The sequence below is a fragment of the Mastigoproctus giganteus genome, chromosome 6 (assembly GCF_048544385.1).
Source record: "Mastigoproctus giganteus isolate SK-2022 chromosome 6, ASM4854438v1, whole genome shotgun sequence".
NCBI classification, from domain to species: Eukaryota; Metazoa; Arthropoda; class Arachnida; order Uropygi; family Thelyphonidae; genus Mastigoproctus; species Mastigoproctus giganteus.
This window is the reverse complement of record NC_143580.1, coordinates 161,353,954-161,377,067: the sequence shown is the minus strand read 5'-3', so window position 1 is coordinate 161,377,067 and position 23,114 is coordinate 161,353,954. Positions and strand designations below refer to the sequence as shown.

At 37.4% G+C, this 23,114-nt stretch overlaps 1 protein-coding gene across 1 annotated transcript in view; it reads left to right on the top strand.

Annotated features, from left to right (window-relative positions):
• Positions 1-23,114, top strand: part of Parp1 (Poly-(ADP-ribose) polymerase) — a 411,082-nt gene that overhangs the window by 121,434 nt on the left and 266,534 nt on the right. The window contains exons 8-9 of the mRNA XM_090376325.1: positions 6,064-6,146; positions 22,893-23,012. Coding sequence (XP_090232451.1) covers positions 6,064-6,146; positions 22,893-23,012 — 203 coding nt within the window. The remainder of the gene's footprint in view (positions 1-6,063; positions 6,147-22,892; positions 23,013-23,114) is intronic.

The window sequence follows — 23,114 nt, the reverse complement described above, 5'->3', positions numbered from 1 at the left end:
TCTGCTCCTTCTATATAACAGAATCTTTATTGAAGGGCAGTTTCCGGACTCCTGGTGCAAGGCAATCGTTCTTGCCTTTCCTAAGCCAGGAAAGGATCCAATAGTCACCACCAATTATCGTCCTATTGCTCTGACTAGCTGTCTGTGCAAAATCCTGGAGAGAATGGTTAATTCTCGTTTAATATGGTATATAGAATCAAATGACCTTCTCTCCAACATCCAGTGTGGCTTCCGAAGGAACCGGTCCATTTTGGACCATCTTATTAGATTGGAAACATCCATCCGGGATGCTTTCTTAAGGCTCGGACAATATGCCATTCCAGTAGCAGCAGACATAAAATCTTGGGACTCATATTTGAAAAAAAAAACTGACCTTTCTGGGTCATATCCGTCAACTCCCCAAAGTGCACACGTGGGCTTAACATTCTTTGCTCGCTCTCTTCTACATCTTGGGGAGCAGACTGATGCACCCTTCTTCGGCTTTACCGTGCACTTGTGCGATCCAAACTAGATTATGTGTCCCAGGTATATATTCCTCAGCCAGAGACAGTGTCCTTCGATGGCTGGACCCCGTCCATCATCAGGCCCTACGTATTGCTGCTGGAGCATATCGCACATCTCCTGTCCAGCGCTTATACGTCAAAGCAAATGAACCACCGTTATCGCTTCGACGTAAGCAGTTGTCTTTAAAGTATGCTTTAAAACTGAAATCCCTGCCAGACCATCCTACGTGGCCATTCATTTTTGAGCCACGATGGGAATATTTATACAATACCCGTAAGACTGACAATCGTCCTTTTGGTATTCGTCTCCAAGAGCTACTCAAAGAACTTAATATCAAGGTAGACAAGGTTGCCCAAACACCAAAGCAACCCTTTCCACCCTGGCATGCTCATGTCCCAGCATGTGACTTGTCTCTTAGAAATTGGGGAAAGTCGGACACTCCATCATCTGTCTACCTGCAGCTTCATTCAGCACACTGAACTGAATATTCCGACTTCGCGCCAGTCTACACAGACGGTTCGAAGTCGGAATCATATGTGAGATCTGCTGCTGTCTTTACAGACACCACTACATCGGAGCAGATTCCCTCTGAATGCAGCATATTTACTGCAGAGCTGCATGATATAGAGTTAGCCTTGGATCACATTAGTGAATGCCAATACCAATGGTTCATTTTATATTCCGACTCTCTCAGCATGTTACAGGCTTTAATATCTGTGAGATATAATCCTCATCCAGTTCTGTCTAGTATTCAGCAGAAGATTCACTTTCCCCGTGGACGTGAATATGATATCCGCTTCTGCTGGATTCCCAGCCACATTGGGATTAGGGGTAATGATTTGGCTGACGCCGCAGCCAAATCAGCAATTCCCAATAATAACCGCTGCCTGTCAGTCCCCTATACAGACTACAGGCAAATAATACACCAAAACATACACTCCCAATGGCAGGACTCATGGAATAGACACTGCGAATAAACTATATTGTATAAAGCCTGTAACCGTGGCAGTCTAGTCTGCGCAGGAATCGTAAGGAGGAAGTTGTTCTTGCCTGGACCCGCATAGGACACAGTCATTTAACTCATTCTTTTTTGCTGAGGGCTGATGACCCTCCTATTAAAATTGTGTCCTGTGGCACAATTTTAACGATCGGATACCTTTTAATTGACTGTCCAGATTTTAGCAGCACCCGTTTTACCGCTTTTAATCATCTGACTGACCCGTATACACTCAGTCAGATTTTATCCGACAATGACAACGTGTCTGCTGTTTTTAGCTATTTTAAATCAATAAAAGTTTTTAATTGTATTTAAAATTTATGTTATTGTTACCTCTTTGTTGATTTATTTTTTATATATTTATTATTATATATCTGGACATGGTGGCCTAACTAATTAGGTCACCGAGAGGTTAAATTTTTAATATTACCTAGTCTTGGCGCATTATGGCCTTAGTTGCTGATGCGCAAAAAAAATCCAAACAAACCAAACAAAACCAATCATGGTGGAACCTTTGAGCATCTGTAGTAACATCATGAAATCCATCAATCTCATACTCCCTTGTTAATATTATGTCAAATAAATGTTTGCCACTAATTACTGTCTTGTGTCATTTCTGCTTCTTGTGCCTATACTACTACTACTTTCCCGTGATGTTTCCGGTTATGGGTTCCTATGCGATTCACATTCCTTTAGATGTCACCTACCTCCCCTAAAAGTTTGTACCAATATTTTTGAGACACCCTGTATATATTCCAACAATTATTATTATTATTTTTGTTGGTTTACACTTTCACTTTCCCTCTAATTTTGGTTACTTAACTTCTTTTTTTTTTTTAAATTTAATACTGGGTTTATTTTCTTAGGCTCGGTCAGATTTGACACTGTTATAACAATGCAGTCACATTCAGCTTTGGTAAAGTGCAATTGACTTTTTTGGAGTGTCAGGCTCACATACTGCTTAATCTTTTTTTATAGTGGAGCAAAGAAAACTTTAATAACTTTAATCCTCTCTAAAATTCATGTGTCTTTGGCTTTTTTTTAAGAGTCTACCGCTTCTTTCTCATCTTTGATGACATTTAATTATCTAGAAAAGATCGCATATCTCTACTAGGTATTACTCTAACTTATCTCTCTCTCTCAGCATAAACATGTCACAGGTATTGTTTCACTGGAGTGCAGAGGAAGCAATATTTACAGAAGTGTAGTTATGCTGGTCACAGCATGGATTTGTTAAGGTGTTGTCTTGTCTGACCAATTTTTTTGGATACTATGATGCTGTAACAAAGGAGAACTGGATGCAGAATATAATTTCTATATCATAAGCTTGGATTTCAGCAAAGCTTTTGATGTGGTAGTAGTAGTTGTGGCAAATGATGCAAGAAGGCAAGCTTATATAGCACCAGCCAAAAAAAAAAAAAAAAAAAAACTTACACACTTCTTCCATCCCTATCCTCCAAGAATTTGTCTAGTTCTTCCTTAGATGGAAGCCTGTTCCAACATTCAACTACCTGCTGGCTGAAGGCAAACTTCTGCATACCTATCCTGCAACCATCCTTCCTCAGCTTAAATGAATGCCCACTGCTGTGTGTGGTCTCAGCAAGAGGAAGAATGCTATTCACATTCAGTTTACTCAATCCGTTTAAGGCCTTACATACCTCAATCATATCAGCCTGCAGGTGCTTAGTCTCCAGAAGCTGTAATTTGTAGAACTGAAGCATTTCTAGATAAGAGCACCCTTTTGTTCCCTTCACCAATCTGGTTGCCCTTCTCTGCACCTGTTCCAGCAGATCCGCATTATTCCTAAAGTGAGGTCTGCAGATCTGTATACATTATTCAAGGTGCGGCCTAACCATGACATTGTACAAAGGAATAATCCCCCTCCTTATCCACCTTATCAAAGTTTCTGTACGTCATTGACAAAACTCTATGCGCTGTTTGGGCAGCATGTCTGCATTGCTTAGAGAATTCCATATCTCACTGCATAATTATCCCCAGGTCTCTTTCAATTTCCACTATCCTGAGTGTATTATCACCCAGTTGATAAGTTATTCTGAGATGACTGCTACCCATATGCAGTACCTTGCATTTGTCAATGTTCAACTTCAACTGCCATTTCTCAGCTCATCTCATCCATTGACCCAATTTTCTTAGATCTTGTTACAGTAGCTTTTCTTGATTACTGTCATTAGCCACCCTGCTAACCTTTGTATCATCTGCAGACTTGGATATTAAGCCTGATATGGTTGCATATAAAAGACTATTGTACAAATTGGAGCAGTGTGGCATTAAGTGCCCATTTATAACCACTTTGTCTTCTCCCACTCAACGATTCCTTTATCGAAACCATATAATAAAGGGATGGTTGAGTGGAGAAGATAAAGAATGGTTATTGATGGGCACTGCTGTTCACAGACTAATGTTATTAGTGTAGTCCTCCAGGGCTTGATTAGGTTAGGGGACACTATTTTTTGCTATAATTATTAATGATATTGATGAAGTACATCAAGCTTAATGTCTAAGGTTGTGGTTGATACAAAGGTTGGAAGGGTAGTTAATGACAATAATCAATTTATGCTACTGCAACAAGATCAAGAAAAATGGCCTCAGAAATGGCAATTGATGTTTGACAAGTGCAAGGTACTGCATGCGTGTAATGGTAATCCAGTGTAGTGGGAAATGAAAAAAGACCTGGAGGTAATTGTGCAGTCATGACGAAAAACTGTAATATATGTAATTGTACAGATATGACATTCTCTGAACCAAGCAGACAGACTGCTGGGACAGCTCATGGGGGTTTTGTCAATAATATGCAGGAATAAGGAGGTGATTATCCCATTGTCAAGCCATATCTGGAGGCCTCATTTTAATAATGTAGATCTGCTGGAACGAGTAAAGAGAATGGCAACAATATTGGTGAAGGGAGCAGTTTGGTGCTCTTACCGAGAAAGGCTTCAGTTCTGCTGAAAATTGTAGCATCTGGAGATTAGGCACCTGCAAGGTTATCTGATTGAGGTGTTTAAAGCTTTGAATGAATTGAGCAAGCTCAGTGCTGATGGCATTCTTCCGACTGCTCAGATTATGCATATGAGGGCACATAAATTCAAATTAGGGAAGGATGGTTGCAGAATAGATGTGTGAAAGTTTGCCTTCAGCCAACTGGTGGTTGATTGCTGGAACAAGCTTCCATCCTATGTTTTGGAAGTTAAACTTCAACTTGCTTAAACCACTGATTGAAGTTTTTAAGGCTTTGAATGGATTGAGCAAGCTTAATGTTAATGGCATTCTTCCTCCTCCTCGGGTCACACATATGAGAGGGCATAAATTCAAGTTGAGAAAGGATTGTTGCGGGATTAATGTGCAGAAGTTTGCTATGTCAGCAGGTGGCTAATTGGTGCTCTTACCAAGAACAGCTGAATGCTGAAACTACACACATAAGAGTGCATAAATTCAAATTGAGGATGGATTGTTGCAGGATAGGTGTGCAGAAGTTTGTATTCAGCCAGCATATGACTGATTGCCAAACAAATTTCCATCTGTTGTTGTCGAGGTGGGCAGTTTGAATAAATTGAAGTAAGAACTAGGCAAACTGTTGGAGGGGATGGAGAGGTGATGTAGGAAGGTTTTTGTTGGGGAGGGGGACTGTATAAGCTTGCTTTCTTTCATCATTTGTCACTATACCCTGCATTACAAAAAAAAAAAAACGTAGGTTTGTTTTTTGTGTTTGGAGTTACTTTTCTTCTGTACAACTACTCTCTCTATGCAAATCTCAGTTGAGTGATGGAGTCTAGATGCCTCCATTCAAAAGAGGACAGTCAGGCTGATTAATGACCCATCTCTCTCAAAGTCTCTCCACTGTGTCTCATAGCTATTCACTCCTTTCTGCTTTACTCTTTTGGTACTTATATCGGCACTGATCTTCTGATTTGGCATCCCTAATTGTCCCACTCTCTTCCAAGCTAATCCAAACACGTTTGGCAACCAAATGTATTTAGAAACATATTTTTTAATTTTATTACAAATTTGCTCTCTCATAAATTTTTGGTTGTTTGTTTTAAGAGCAATCAGTATCAGATGTTATCTTCTTGGAATATTTAAGAAAAGAGAATTGCTTTTGTTTTCTTTACCATATCTCATATATAAGCATCTGTATCCATTTTGAATATGCCTGGTGCCATATTATACAGAAAAAAATTTGTCCCTTTTGTGGCAATTTATTTATGTAAGTATATGTGCCAATTTCACTTCTGTCACCTGTAATTTGTATACAGAATATGAATGGTTTTTGTGTAGATATGTTTGGCTTAAGTGAGCTTTGGTTAAGCTTGACTTATATATTAGAAATTTTATTTATAATGATCCATGTAATAGTAATTTTTTTAGGAGGCAGGAGGGGGGAGAGAGAGGGAGAGCAATGCTTATTTTTTTTTTCTTTTCTTTTTCATAGTTTTAATATTGGAAGCTACTATTTTCTTGATGCATCTGGAGCAGTTTATAATACAAATTTATTTATAAAAGTGTCTACTTGGAACAGTATAAGAGAAAATTATATTGCTTTTCAGATTCTGGACTTTCTGGCAGACTGTGTGGCCTTTGGAGCTTTCAAAAAATGCCCAGAATGTAATGATGGTCATATGGTATACAAGTAAGTGACAACTAGTGTATTTATAAAAGAAAATTTTCTGTAGCCTTTAATTTTTTTGTTTTATATGTATTTCAGTAACTATCAAAGATATTGAGCTTTAGACTTACTTTAATAAATTTAATGCAAAGTGTTACTTGTCAAAGCAATTATTAAAATGTTTAATTGTGTAGATAGGGAATAGCTTCAGTTTGTATATATGAACTAAGACTGTGCCTTACCTATATAATGATGTTTCATAACTCTTGTATCAGTAAGGCCTTTAGTCTGAATTTACTGATCTCTTTAAAATGCTTAATCAATTACTCCTTGATTAAGCAAATAGTAAATACTCATAAAATTTTTAAATATCATAAAGTAAGTTCATTATTTTTATTTCAGCTTTCTGGACTTTTAAATTATACCTTGAAATTTATCAAGTATTCCAAATGTTTAGATTACTAAAGCAGTCCGAATATTACTATATGACTTATTCCAGTAAGAATGATATTAGCAGAGACAGTAGGAATAGTAATGACTTTCCTTGATGAAATTGGGGTTGCACTTAGTGATTCAACTATATTGATGTTGTGATGTAATATTTCCTGTGTGGTCTGTTATTGGGATTTGCTATGCTTGCATTATTATTTTGTTTATATTTGTTAGAGTAATCTTTGCAAAAATCCTATGTTTTAATAACCATAGAAAGGCTGTGAGGATTGTGATGGAAGAAAAACTTCAATGGAATTAAAATCACTTAAGATCTGGATTATAATTTTCAGCATATATGAAGAAGTTCATTTCAGAGAGTAGATTGAAGAAAAGAGTGAAGCAGAAAATTTATGTGAACCTATGGTTGGATGACAGGCAGTTGGTATGGATGTTAACTGATTGGGGAGAAAGTGGTGGAAATGTTAATATCACTTCAAATGAAATGATTGTTAGTGGAAATTGGTATTAAAAAAAGGTATTGCACCAGCTGAATTCCTGTTGGTACTGACTTTTGTTTATTTTTGACAAACACAATCTTGATTGAATTGGATATTCTTTTGTACAGAATTCAGGATTATTAGGGAAGATTTTGTTGTGCTAATACCAATTGGAAAATATTCTATGACAGGCTAAATTGTAGTGCCACTTGTTGCCATAGAGCTTCTAGAGAGGGTTCTAAGTAGACTGGATAAGTGTAAATTGATATATATGTGAAGAATGACTTTCAGGGTGTGGACTACAAAGTTTATAGTATTATTCTTGTGGTGCATGGAGGATCCAGCTTTTGTTCAAGAAGCCAAAAAAAAAAAAAAAATAAATAAATAAATAAAATAATAATAAAAATAAAACAAAGTATCTCTTTTGTGTGTCCCTCATTGCATTGGTACCAAAGCAGCTTGACCTTTGAATTTCCCCAAGTTGTCAGTCTCAATACAGGGAGGGAACTGTAATTAACAACTCACTGGCTAAAAGCAAATTTCCTACAATACATTGTATATGTCTTTCCCTGTAATTTGAGTTTATGGTCCCTAATAGGAAACCTGTTGATAACAGTGAAAAATTTCCTGTAATCCCTCTCTGGAGTACTTGAAGTCTTTCTTTATATGGACATGCTTTTGCATATCTTACCCAGTATGCAGCCTGTATTTGGACCCTTTCAAATAGGTTGATTTCCGCCCCAGGTGCAATCTCCACATTTCGATCTACCAATTGTGGTATTACAATTGCGTTATGCAGTAAAATTATGCCATTGCTATTTCTACAAGCAAATGTTCAATAAATCATTAAGAAGACAGTGGTGCAGGTGGACTTTCCTTGCAGCCTGGCCTGTCTACAATGCATGGAGAAATTTATGTCTGCCTATATTGTTAACTCCAACATCTCTTTCTTCTGCTTTTAATTCAGTATGTTATCATATAAGCTATTTTGGATCTATATTTCTTCCACTGTAAGACCTTGCATTTTGTTTCATTAAAACACAGTTGCTACTTTTCGGGCCATCCTTGAAGTATCTCAAATCATTCCTGTCTGCTTGTCACTGATCATTAACCATTCTCTCAATCTTGACATCATGCTCTCTTATTTGTTCATCAGTGTTTCCTGAAGAAAATCAGAATCAACAGCAGTCCCAGTCCTTGGGGTACTCCATTTGTAATGTTAACCCACTGTGAAGACGAACCATTAATAACTTCCTCTGCCTCCAGCCCTACAGCCACCCTGCGATCCATCGTAGAATCTTTTGAATCCAACATGTTCTGGATTGTTTGGTTACTTGTCATGAGAACTGAGTCAAACGCTTTGCTAAAATCTAAATAACGTCGAACTTATTTCTTATTTCCTGCTCATGAGTAATTGTGTAAAAATTGCTATCCTGGTTAGTTAAACTTGTTTGTGTATCCTTCAGAATTCCATTTCTATATAAAAGTCCCTGTAGTGCACTATCATTGCCTCCCTGATTTTCTGAGCTACTGAGATCATACCGACTGGTCTGTAGTTACTAACTGCTCGTTTGGCACACTGAAATCCAAAAGAAACTTATTGAAGTCCAACGATGCCTTTTAATTAACCTTTCTCTTTCAATGTATTCACTTGCTGTCTCCCTCAAAATTATTTTTCATGTGCTGTCAATTCTAGGAGCTATACTTGCCTTTAGGCTTGAAAATTTTTCTCATAAACAGCCTTCAATAATTTTAGTACAGCTAATTTCAACTTCACTCATACAGCCTCTCCACCCTGTGAAAGGTCTTTTGTCTGTAAAGATCAACGTGAAGTACCTGTTTATCAATATCAGCTGGGTTAAAGACTTTCCCACACTCATTACACAAGTGTCCAACTGATTTGTTCTTTTCTTTTTTGTATTTGCATAAATGAAAAATCTTGTTTCAGTTATATACTCTCTCACTAATTGAATTCTTATCCTCAGCCTTTGCCAGCTTAACATTTTCTTTGGTACTTTTGCAGATTAACTTGTAGCAGTTAATTGCTTCAGTCCTTTCACTCGGTAACTTCTCCATTACATTTGTAGCCAAGTTGGCACCTCCGTCGCCAGATGGGCAGGAGCAGCAGTGCATAGCACATGCTTCTTGATTAGACCGGGGTTCGAGTCCGTGACCACCAAATATGGAGGATGTGGAAAGGTCAGGGAATGACCACTGCATATCCCTGGAGCAATATGGCCTTAGTTGCTAATGCTCCAAAAAACCAAAATAATAACAATAACAACAATTTGTAGGCCAAGTGATCAAACGTGATGACAGAATTGTACATACTTTTGAGTTAACCGTGGTTCCAGCCTGTATGACTGCAGAACACTGTGCTACACTTGTATCATGTATCTTGTAAACTATTCTGACCATCTTGGAGTATAAACAGAAAAAAAATTTTTCTACTTTATTACACTGCTAAACTCCATATTTATCCATATCATTATCTTCCTCTGCTACATGCAGACATGGCTTCTTTGACTATTTAAAGATATTCCATAATTTTAAAGTATTTGTCCAGTGCTAATTGCCTGGTTGATAGAGGCCATATAGTGCCTTAAACTGTCATAGTCTCCTTTATTAAATTTAAAATGTTGCTCTCTCTCTAAAATCTCATGATCACTCTCTGCTTGTGGTTGTGATTCATGGGTGATAAACTGGTTTAGAATATTTTTGCTCTTAATTTATTTCTTAACATGCTGATATAAGCAATAATCATCAGGTTTTTAGAAATTTTATCTACAAATGAATTTTCATGCACCAATCATTAAGGGACAAATTGAAATCACTGGATGCATTCTCATGAAATTTTATAGTTGACTCTTTCAAAAAGATTTGTCAAGTTTCTCAGATTTTATTTAAATCAATCATTAGTAATAGATATCCAGCAAATACCTGGCATTTTCCTCTTTTTGTACATATCTTCTTCTTCTGCTTAGTCCATATACTGTGTATTGTAGCAGAAGCACACTGGATATTGTTCGTTGCATTGATTGGAGGAATGAATGGCTAATGTGGTGGATGTGCAGAAATGAAACCTTGATTTGTGCATGAAAAGTTATTGCTTTTTGATTGTTTTCTAAATGTAAATTCCCTTGTAATCTCAGAATAATTACTACTGAATGTGATGTTCAAAAACTATATATTTTTTCTTTTCATTAGCTAATGTAGAAAACTGCATGGTAAAACATTTTATAAATTCTTTAGACATTGTAGCTGTTCATTATTTACTTTATTTTAGTGTTTATTATTCCTTGAAACTTTCAAAATGGTTTGAAGCTATCAAAGTTCTGCAGTCCTGTTTTGTTAGCCAATCTCATAAGAACCGTCTATTTCTTTTCTCCTACTTGTAGCATTTCTGTCATTATGTACTGCACAGGCTATCTTTAATTTGGATTCTCATCTGTCATAACAAAATGAAGATGGATTTCTAGAAGTCAGAAAAACAAGTTGCTCCACTACCTTATTCAGTAACTGCAGATAAAGCATGATTCTTGAGGTGAAAGTTATGCCTAGTTTTATGAAATCACTATTAGACTTTCCAAAATATGGCATAGTATTCAACACAGCCTGTTTCTAGTTATTCAAAATAAACACGATAGCCAACTTTGTTGGCTTTTTAGGATAATAACATTCGAATGAAATTCTACCCTTGAAACAAAACAAAAAGCAGTTTTGTCTAATGCAGTAATTCTTTCTAGACCAAAATATCATTCAGATCATGAAAAACATTTTTTACTTTAGAGCCCCCCACATGGAGTTCTTTTTTATTTCCTATTTTGTTGGTAGGAAAAGATGTAGCATAACTTTGCACATGTGTTGTGGTAGATGACTTTCATCAACTGGTGAAATTCCACCACTTTGCTTATTGGAGGCTTGAAGTGGTGAAACCCATGTTTAGTCTCAAGAGCAAAGTCCCCCCCCCCCCCATACTTCTCCTTCAACCCATGCATGGTACTAAGTACTGTAGGTTTTGATACCTTTCATCTTTGGGGTTTTCATAAAAAAAAAAAAAAAAAATCACACCATTCCCTCCAAATGCCTGTCCAGTTCCTCCTTAAATTTATTTAACCTATCGACTTCCACAACGACAGATGGAAGTTTGTTCCAGCAATTAACCACCCGCTGGCTAAAGGCAAATTTCCGCACATCTATTCTACATCTGTCTTTTCTTAATTTGAATTTATTCCCCCTTAGGTTCGTAATCTGAACAAGTGGAAGGATCCCATCAGAATTCAGCATGCTCATTCCATTCAAGGCCTTATACACGTCAATCAGATCACCGCGCGGGTGCCTAGTCTCCAGTCACTGCAATTTGCAGAACTTAAGCCTCTCTTGGTAAGAAGATCCCTTCATTCCCCTCACCAATCTTGTTGCCCTTCTCTGTACATGCTCAAGCAAATCTACGTCCTTCCTAAAATGAGGCCTCCAGACCTGTACGCAGCACTCAAGGCATGGCCTGACCATTGCCTTAGACAGAGGGACAATCACCTCCTTTTCCCTGCTAGCAAAATTCCTGTATATCATTGACAAAACCCCATGACTTGCCCTGGCAGCCTGTCTGCATTGCTCAGAAAACCTCATATCTGACTGCACAATTACTCACAGGTCTTTTTCATTTTCTACCACCTTAAGTGTAGTACCACACAGTTAGGGTACGTTTCTCTGGGGTTACTTCTAACAATATGCAGTACTTTGCATTTGTCAAGGTTAAACTTCAGTTGCCACTTCTTAGCCCATCTGCCCAAATTATCTAGATCCAGTTGGAGTACTGCCATTACTGTCATTAACAACCCTGCCAACCTTTGTATCATCTGCAAACTTCGACACTAAGCCTGATATACCTTATTCAATATCATTGATAAATATACAAAACAACAGAGGACCCAACACCGAACCCTGTGGGACTCCACTAATAACATTAGTCCACAAAGAGCAGCACCCATTAATTACCACCCTCTGTCTTCTCCTACTCACCATCCTTTTATCCATTGTAGCAACTTACCCTTAATACCATTCTGCTCCAATTTGTACAATAGTCTTCCATGTGCAACAGTGTCAAAAGCTTTCCTGAAATCGAAATATATGATATCAAAATTATTTTTTGGATCCAGTTCCTTTGTAACCACATCATAATAACCAATAAAATTTGTCAGACAAGACTGTCCCTTAACAAACCTATGCTGTGTCTGATTTATTGCTGCAGTCTTGTCTAGATGATCCTGCAATGCATCTTCAACCAGTGACTCCATTATTTTACCTGGAACAGAAGTTAAACTAACTGGTCTGTAATTACTCGTGTCACCCTTCGATCCCCCTTTGTGAATTGGGGATACATTTGCACATCTCCAGTCTGTGGGGACCTCCCCTGAGTCCAAGGATGCTCTTATAATTATGGCTAAGGGTTTGCTTTGTTGCTTTGCCGTCTCCTTTTATATAACTGGATAGATCCCATCCACCCCAGATGCCTTTCTTATGTTTAACTTCAACAATTTCTCCTCCACTTTGCTCTCAGTTATTACAAAATCATTAAGCACCCTGCTACTATTTGATAACCTTCTGCCATTTTCAAACCTTAATAACTCCTCATGTGTGAATGTAGATGCAAAATACTCATTCAGTTTGTTTACTATCTGAGCAGGATCATCACCAGTCGAACCATCGATATCAAGTGGACCAGTCAGATTTATCCCCTTCTTTTTAGTGTTTATATAAATAAAGAAATCCATGCTGTTTTTCTTGGGATATTTTGCCAAAGATTTCTCGTAATCTGCCTTCGCCTGCCTAACCTCCTCTGTGACCTGATTACAGACTAGCTTATACCTGCCATAGGCTTCTGAGTTGCTTGATAATTTATATGCATCCCATGCATTTTTCTTCTCTCTCACGAGTGTCATTAGGTCATTTGATAACCATTTAGGTCTAAACCTTGAACAATATTTCTTAATAGGTATGAAACTTTTAATGGCATCCACGATTAATTCCTTGAATGCTTCCCACTTAGAATTTACTGTTGGTAACATTGTCAGTTGATCCCACTGTTCAGAATTTAAAAACTGTCTGAGACCACTGTACTCACCTTTACGGAAGCAAAAACCCTTTCCTTTAACCTTGATAGTAATTATATCTTTAAGTAATTCCCACATCAGTACATTGTGATCACTGCCACCTAGTGGTTCCTTTATATGCTAATTCTTAATACATGAATGATCACTGCTGATAACCAGATCAAGAGTATTACCCTCTCTGGTTGCCTCTCGAACATGCTGCTGCAGAAAACGATCATCCAATAAATCCACAAAAGCTTTACTAGTGTGTGAGTGACCAACCCACAAGTTCCAGTCAATATCTGGGAAGTTAAAATCTTCCATTGTAAGACATTCTGATTTACTAGCCCACTCTATTTCTCTGTACAATTGTTCATTGTACCTCATTCGATTTATTAGCCGTATAACACACTCTTACTCTTATTTTTGCTTTCGCAGTGCTTATGTCACACCAAACTGACTGAACAGTGCACTGTTCATCTATATCAACTGGTTGCACTTCTTTTGATTTTATGTTTTTCTTAATTAACAGCATAACACCTCCTCCCTTCCCATCTTGTCTATCCTTTCTGTACACATTGTACTCCCCAAATTCCAGTTCTGCATTCCTAACATCAGTGTGACACCACGTGTCTGCTATCCCAACATTATCCGCCTTTGATGTCTTGACCAACACTTCAAATTCTTCAAATTTATTTACTATACTTCTAGCATTGGTATACATGCAAGTATACATGTACCTATCCTTTTTATTAATTACCCTAACAGATCCCATATACCCACCTGTTTCACGATGATTGCCATCAGTCCCTGAAACCCCCAGCACCCCCGTTCCAGGTTGCTACTTGTTGTAATAGAAGTTGTGCAAGAATCACCTTCACCTCTGCCTGCGGCCACTTTTAACCTTTTAGTCTGTGAATCCCCCCAAGCTAGCAGTTTTCTGACCCACCTAACACTGCCTCGATAGCATCAGCAAATATTCTTGCACCCTTTCTATTTAAGTGTATCCCATCCCTGTATAAGCAGTCTCTCCTGTTAACAAGCACATCGTGGTTTTGACATCATGAAAATAGCAGCCTTTCAGTGGTGCCTTGAGCTTCAGAAACAAAAAAAAGTCACACGGGGCTAAGTCTGGTGAATACTGTGAGTGTGACAGTTTGCAGATTTTTTTTACTAGCTAAAAACTCCCAAACAGTGAGAGCCTTGTGGCTTGGTGCATTGACTTGCAAGAGGAACTAATTGCTGTCTTTTCCATACTGAGGATGCAGATGATGGATTCTCTGCAACAAACATTTCAAAATGTCCAGATAGAGGTAGCAGAAACACTTTGACCATCAGGCACAAACTCTTTGTGCACAATTCCCTTGCTGTCATAGAAAGTGACATGGTTTTGATTTTTTATCTTGCCTTGACAAACGTTTTTGACTTTGGGAAAGTTTTTCCGACTTCCACTTGCATTTTGTCACTTTGTTGCAGGTTCCTGCTGAAAACATGGCTCATAACCCATAACAATCGAATTCAGTAATTTGAGTTTGCTTTCAGCAGCCTCATGAGTTATTTGCAGTGTTCATATTGCGTCTGTTGTTGACTGTCTTTCAACAAATGTGGAACAAACCGCACACAGACCTTTGTTTTCTTCAAATATCGAGTGATTATTTGTCTAATAGTTTCTTTATTAACACACAGATTTTCTGAAATCATTCAGAGCATTGGTCATTGGTAATGATTTCTCACACTTTCAGTCAACTGAACTCTGGCGTTTGTTTTTCTGGACCGAGATGTTCGTTGTCTTCCAGTGATTCTCTTTCATGGGCGAAATGTGTATGCCACTTGAACACGTGTGCTCAAGAAAGAATTCTCTCCATGCACTTGCTTCATCATTTGAAGAAACATTTTGACTGGGCAAAAGTCCGTGGGACTTTTGCCCAGTTGAAAACAAAACTTAATTTTTGCTCAATGTTCCGTTGTCCCTCCACAACACAGACACAGGAGAGATGTGCAATTCAGCTTAAACTGTTCTGAAATGGCAGTAATTTCCAATGACATTGACTGCAGTGCTAAAGAACAATCATACTTTTATTTCATGTGTACTTCTAATAGATGGCAGTACTAGCACTCATATCATGATCAGTCTTGTTTTTCATTTGCCACAGTGTGTATTTACTTTCATCTTTCTGTACTAACATGCCAACTTCACCTGCTCATTTATTAGGAGGCATTTTTCCTGCCTTCTCACAACAGGGCTAGGTTTTGTTCCAGGAGAATAAGTTCACACTGCTGGGGTGGAAAGCAGCAGTTGTGTCCACGAACAACACATTACTACCTAGATAGTGGTGAGGAACCTGTGGTCTTTTTTCATACTTTCCTAAACACTCAAACTCTAAGGTGAATATTCTTCATGTGTAACAATTAAAATAGATTATAGTTGAGTAGAATTGTTCTGAATTTCTTGGTTTTTATGTAACACCTTCATTTCTTTATTGGAGGTAAAATAGGAGGAATATCCAAGGTGGGATTTAATAAATTTTGAGAAAGATGAAATCATTCAAGAACTTCACAGTCAAAATGTTAACTAGCAAAATGGATAGTAGCTAAGCAAGTTGGGGTTTTGTTATTTGTTTGTTATGTTATTTGGTTTTTAGGAGCATTAGCAACTAAGGCCATATTGCTCCGGGATATGCGGTGGTCATTCCCTGACCTTTCCGCATCCTCTGTATTTGTTGGTGATGGGCTCGAACCCCGGTCTAATCAAGAAGCGTGTGCTACGCACTGCTGCTCCTTCCCACCTGGCTACGGAGGCACCTACAAGTTGGGGTACAGGCACTCCTCGACTTAAGTACTTAATTGGGTTTTTTTCCCCTCGTGTACTTAAGTCCATTTTGTATGTAAGTCCAACTTCGGTTGTTGTTGTTTTTTGGTTTTTAGGAGCATTAGCAACTAAGGCCATATTACTCCGGGATATACGGTGGTCATTCCCTGATCTTTCCGCATCCTCCGTATTTGGTGGTGATGGGCTCGAACGCTGGTCTAATCAAGAAGCGTGTGCTATGCACTGCTGCTCCTTCCCACCTGGCTACGGAGGCGCTCCAACTTCGGTCTTGTAGATACTAAATACATGTACAGTATACAACTCACCAAGATTATAACTCCCAACAAACTTCACCAGGCATATGTACATTATTGTTTACAGTGGCCGACCGGGCTAGCCGAGTGGGTAAAATACCTGCCCGGCAACCCAAAGGTCGCGGGTTCGATTCCCGCCTCGGGCTTGGATCAAAGTACTGCAAAAACCTTGGGAGGTGCAATATGGCCACAGAAGCCGATGCGCCAATAACTACCAAAAATCAAAAAAAATCAATCATTGTTTACAGCATTTTACGATTCGTAACTGAATTAAATGATGCTGAAAAAACGCAATAAATAATAATGTAGAGTACACTATTTATTAGAAAGTAATTTAATCTAATACCTGTAAACAGTACTGTATATAGCATATAAACAATATACAAGAACAAAAATAAACAAGATTTTAATTTTCTCACATTCTTGTTGGTGTTGTGGAGATGGAGGATCATAAGCTTTCAGTGACATCGATTCTGGTGATCTGGTAGCAGATTGACTGGTCGTAGTACCACCTGTGGATGTGGATGCCATATGTTCACATCCACTTTCTACTTTCTTGTAAAACTGATGGATTTTAATCTGTATAGTTTTCTTCTTCTCTTTGTAGATTGGTTTGTAGCAGGCAGTGGCACTGTTTACACCTGCTGCCACTTTGGTGAACCTCTTGATGTTAGAATCTTGAATCTCGAAAGATGATAGTGCTTTATCTATTAAAGAAAAAGCTTCAGCTAACTGCTTGTAGGTGAATTTTTTCCCCCCCAACAACTTTTTCCTCTTCAGTGGCCTCTTGCTGTGTCTGTGTTTCAAGTTTGAAGAGATCTTCACTGGTCAACTCTTGAGAGTGGCTTTCCAACAATTGATAAACACACTCTTCCTTTATATCTTCCTCCACCTCAAGGCCCAATTGTTTTTTGAGCTCTACTGTGTTTTTTGAGACTGACTCTACCTCTTCAACTGTATGGAAGTCATGAGCAAATTGTGGGATGACTTTCTTCCAGATCCCATTCATATTTTAAGATGTTATCTTATGCCAGGCAGCATCTATACTCTTGATTGCATTGTAGATGTTATATTCCTTCCAAAACTGCTTTACGGTCATTCCACTCTCTTCTTCTGTTGCTGTTAAGGCTTCCTTAAAAGTTCTTCATGTGTAATAATGTCTAATAAGCCTTGAATTTTGCAATAACCCCCTGATTCATTGGCTGTAAGAGGGAGGTTGTATTGGGAGGCAGGTACACTTCTTTAACATTAGAATGAAAGTCATGAGGATCTTGAATGTAAGGCTGTTTTCAGCAAAATACTTTTCTACTTGTGGTATGAAATGTTTGTGGAACCACTCCTTGAAGATTTCGAGAGTAATGCCCTTAGAGTTAGACATCCATATGACTGCAAGCGAAGCCTTGGTAATGCCTTTGCATGCAAAAACTCTTGTATTTTCTGCACGGTACACTAACCATGCTTTGAGTTTGCAAATGCCGGCAGAATTTCTCCCCAGCAGTAGAGTTAGCCGGTCCTTTGCTGCCCTGTACCCAGGAATTGTCTTTTCTTTTCCTCCTTCACAATATATGTGCAATCAGGCATTTTTTCCAAAACAAGCCAGTTTCATCTACGTTAAAGATCTGTTCTGTCTTGTAATCCTCATTAACAGTAATATCCCATAAGAGCTCTGGATATTGTTTGGCAGCTTCCTCATTGGCACTAGCTGCTTCACTGCTTACTTTAATGTGTATCAGATTTGTTTGTGCCTTGAAGTGTTGGAACCATCTATGATTTGCATTAAAGGTCTCTTCAGTAGCGCTTTCGCCATGGTTCTCTTTGTCTTCAAATAAACTCTTTGCTTTTTCTTGAATGAGCTGTAGGCTACAAGGCATTTGTTTTCTTTGCTTATCTTCCAGCCACACATTTAAAAGTTTCTCCATTTCCTCAATCACTGCACTTCTTTTCTTACTTATTATTGTTGACTGCATTGGCACAGAATGCTTTACATATTCAATAATTCACTTTTCGTCCTTGGAAATTGTGTTCACATTAGGCCAACTCAAGGCCCAACACGTCAGCCTGCGTATCACCCTTTTCCACTCATTTTATAATGTATAGTTTCATTTCCATTGTAATAGTGTGCCGTTTACCATTACTGCTCTCACTTCTTTTTCGCTTTGGGGGGCCATGTTAGGGAAATAATATCTTTTGTACTAAACGAAAAATACTGATCCTACTCTGAACAAGAACAACAGAAAACTGAGGGATCAGGAATAACAAAGCAGTGGCTGTGCAGGTAGCTGATGCAGCAAACTCCGCTTTACAATTGGTTCGCTGCACAATTAAATCACTTTATTATGGACTCTTCATAATAAAATAATGTTCACTATATGATATGTAGTAAGTGCCAGTCATTGTGATCACATTTGCGAATTGAATTTTAATTCTGTTAAATGGCAGTTCTAATATGCAAAAATAGGAGGAATATTATCCACAGGCTGTAAACGTAAAGATATATTAAGCACAAATTTACACTTTATTACCTTATCGATTAACAAAATTAAATATGTGAAAATTGGAAGAATATTTTCCACAGAATATTTAGCAAAATAAAAATAAATTTATGGTTAGATACATAGCTTAATTAATACTGTAATATGTACATACTATGTAATTGATATTTCTGTTTGCTCACATTTTTTTTTTAGTTAATAAAATTTAAAACAGTAAAAAAGATATGCAATCAGTAACAAAAAATACGTTTGAATGTCATATTTGATTTACACATGGCACGCACAAATTGCAATTGAAAAGATATGTGCAAGTGAGATATGGAGTAACCAAATTTATGAAGCTTAAAAAATAGAAAATTCTGAAAATTTATTTATTTTTTTTTTGTATGATTAAAGATTTCATGGAAGGGGAAACACATTTCACATTAATAACCCACAAAATTCCAACAATCATTATTATCGCAAATGCAGTAAGATAGAGTTTTACAATAGATTGCACTAACAGAAAAGCCCAATAAACTGGAAACTGCAAATTGTTTTTATTGTTTAATGGTAGTGACCACCAGAAATGTGCTTTAGAAAAAATATCACAATAGTGTTCAGAATTGATTCTCAGCGGCGGATTTGGGGTAAAGGCACTGGGGCATGTGCCCCTTCTGTCGTTTTTTGCAATATTCACCAACTGTTTAAACTCCCTTTAGCTACAACCCCCCCCCCCCCATTGTTAACATAGGCTTTTATCTATTTTTGCATTATGGCTTAGCTATTTTCAGCTGACTACCGTTGGCAACACTGATGCTGATGTGATCACCATTCTAGTTCGAGGCATCACACAGTTAGGCCGTGTGTAACGTTGACTTCAAAGTAATTCAGACTTTAGCTGTGTGTGCCGGTGTCTACCAGTCACATTATGTTTGAATTCATATTTGTTTTCTTCTGTGCATTATTTTGTGTCTTGTTTGTGCAAAATAAGGCACAAAATCGTACCCCTCCTGTCATTTTTTTCTGGATCTGCGACTGTTGATTCTTATAACCGAACATAGCAATAAAGCAAACAGAGAGAGTAATACTCTTGATCTGGTTATCAGCAGTGATCATTCATGTATTAAGAATTTGTAGATAAAGGAACCACTAGGTGGCAGTGATCACAGTGTACTGATGTGGGATTTACTTAAAGATTTAATTACCATCAGAGGTAAAGGAAAGGGTTTTTCTTCCGTAAAGGTGAGTACAGTGGTCTCAGACAGTTTTTAAATTCTGAACAGTGGGATCAACTGACAATGTTACCAACAGTAAATTCTAAGTGGGAAGCATTCAAGGAATTAATCGTGGATGCTACTAAAAGTTTTATACCTATTAAGAAATATTGTTCAAGGTTTAGACCTAAATGGTATCAAATGAACTAATGAGACTCGTAACAGAGAAGAAAAATGCATGGGATGCATATAAATTATCAAGTGACTTTTGGACATAAGTAGAAGAATGCCTGTATTTGTTTTCACACATTCCACAATCATTATAGTTATATTCAGTACACCAAATTTATTTTCAACTCTAAAGGCAGGCCACCTAAACTGTAAAGTCAGGCTATAAGTTTCAAATCCTGTGAGATGCTTTAAATGTTAGAAATCAGTCACTCTCAATTGGTTTGTATAGGAGTGGCTATCTGTGTGAGCCATGGATCTGAAGAACACATTCAGAATGTACTGCCCAATTACCAATGTGACGTGGCAGACCAAATCCCGCCTATTCGAAAGCATGTGAGCAATGAAAAAAGGAAAATAAAAAATCCAACATGTTGAGAATAATGTGGCATATCAGGAAGCAATGAAACAGATATCACTATTTACAAATCTGTGGGTATTGGGTACACAGAAAATACACAGTAGCCACACAGACACATGTATCCATCCCTCCAAACGTATCAATTGCAGATTGGCTAAATAATTACAGGAGCACAGCTGACAGCGCAGCAAAACCCAACCAGGGCCATGAATACCCTGGTTTGAATAATACCAATACCACTGCCAGGAAGAGTAACTCATATTATCAAGACATGTAGAAGAAACACAATTATCTGACCTTATGTGGTTGTCCCAGTGTATAAACGAAAACTAATAATGAAGTAACAATGAGACAACGATGCAGACCTTGATTGGCCAGTATTCTCTAAGAAAGAAAAAAAAAGCAGAAATTGACAGGTCTAAATCAGTTTTTAGAAAACAAGGTGACAACTCCGCTACACCTAAATAAATGAATGCAGTAATCCAGAGGAATTGCTTAAGGCTCCATAGCAATCTTATTGATGTGAGTTATCTCTTTGCACAACATAGTCCAATATGTGCCTCTCTCTCTACAGGAAACAAATCTCACACCTGAAGTTTCATTTTCATTTAAACATTATACTGTGTGTTGAAAAGATGAAGTTACTCCAAGGAACGTCATCTGAATCTCAAAATGTATGGCGTGATAAAATTTTATTTCCATTTAGCAGAGAATATTCAATAATAGTGGCTGATGGGTGGAGGCGCCTCCGTAGCCAGGTGGGAAGGAGCAGCAGTGCGTAGCACACGCTTCTTGATTAGACCGGGGTTCGAGCCCGTCACCACCAAATACGGAGGATGCGGAAAGGTTAAGGAATGACCACCGCATATCCTGGAGCAATATGGCCTTAGTTGCTAATGCTCCTAAAAACCAAACAACAACAACAACAGCTGATGGGTGGTGTTGTGAGATAAAGGAAATGATTAGAGAGAGAGAGAGAGAGAGAGAGAGAGAGAGAGAGAGAGAGAGAGAGAGAGAGAGAGAGAGAGAGAGAGAGAGAGATGGCTATGTAATTGAGTTCTGGCTGTCATGATTGTGCAATGTGGCAGGGGAAATCAAAACATATATAGACACACTAGTCTATAGGGGAAAAATGCAGAGAAGATTGGTTTGGTTTGGTTAGACTCCATATAGGACATCTCCACATCATTTATTTTTTTTATTACAAGCTGTGTCAACCCCTCCTCCAGCATTTTTGTGATGTATTACTGTTTGGTATATTCTAGTAGCTTTCTAATACTGAATGAGAATGTATATAATATTCTTTAGAAGTTCATTGAAACCTTTGACTGGCAACAATAATGACCACTACATTTATTCTTTTACAAGTATTTACTCTCTATAACTCTTTTTAAACAGCTTTTTATAATTGATTGATTGCAACAGTCAGGTGAAAACATTTGTTGCAGTTGCTGAAGTCCAGATCTGTACCTTAGGTTAAATGATAGTAATCCTCAAGTTAGTAATCTTGAGTTTAAATGATAGTAATCCTCAAAGTTATTCTCAAGGTCGTGTTTTATTATTATTTTTTTTATTTTGTTAGTTAAATAAATATATTATATATAGAACTTATATAGAAATAAATTTCTATTGCACCTGAATAATTATCCATGGTTTACTCTTTTGAAAAAATCTGATTACATATATCAAATATGTATATACACTGGGATTGAGCATAAACTTGTTTCTATTATTATTAATAGTTCACTTCATTTTAAACATTTCATTTAAAGGAGATTGCAAAAACACTAAGAATGCATGTCATTGCCACTTTGTTGCTCTGCTTAAGGTGAAGCATTTTCCTATGAAGTTTACATAATAAATCAGACCAAAAAAATACATCAAAACACAACATGTCCTGTGTTTTTTTTTTTTGCAAATATCAACTTTGTTAGATAGGTTTCTTTCTTTGTTTATTCTGTTAGTTGTCACTAGGCACCATCTGCTGACCAATGACATGTAAGTCCCAAAACATTTGTTATAACAGTGTCTTATCCTTCAAACAAATACAAAGAATTACTTCTCTGTGTTATTAATTTGTTTGAAATTAGGCTCATTGAGAATAAGATATAGTTTGTGCTGCTTGAGAAAGGTCATGACATTTTTCTGTTATAATTTTCAGGTTGACAACACATAGATAACAAGAAGTTCTGTGCCTTTTAAAAATATCAGCTAGACTAAATAGCTTTATTTGTGTTATAATTTTAGAAGAAAGCTTCATTGAGAGGCGTAGAAAATTTCTTAAATTTGATTGTTGTGATTGAAAATAAAATAAGTTATAAACTTTTTCTTTCTTTTTTTTTTTTGTAGAAACGATGGCTATCATTGTAAAGGTCACATTACTGGATGGACAGCATGCCAGTTTACTACAAAAACACCCAAGAGAGTTAAATTCATTATTCCTGAAGATTTTCATGATAACGACTTTTTGTGAGTTAATTTTTATCCTTCCTGTTTAAAGTTATCTGGCATATTGAGAAATAATTAAGCCATTAGTCACTAATCACATCATTAAGTGCTTATAACTTCTAT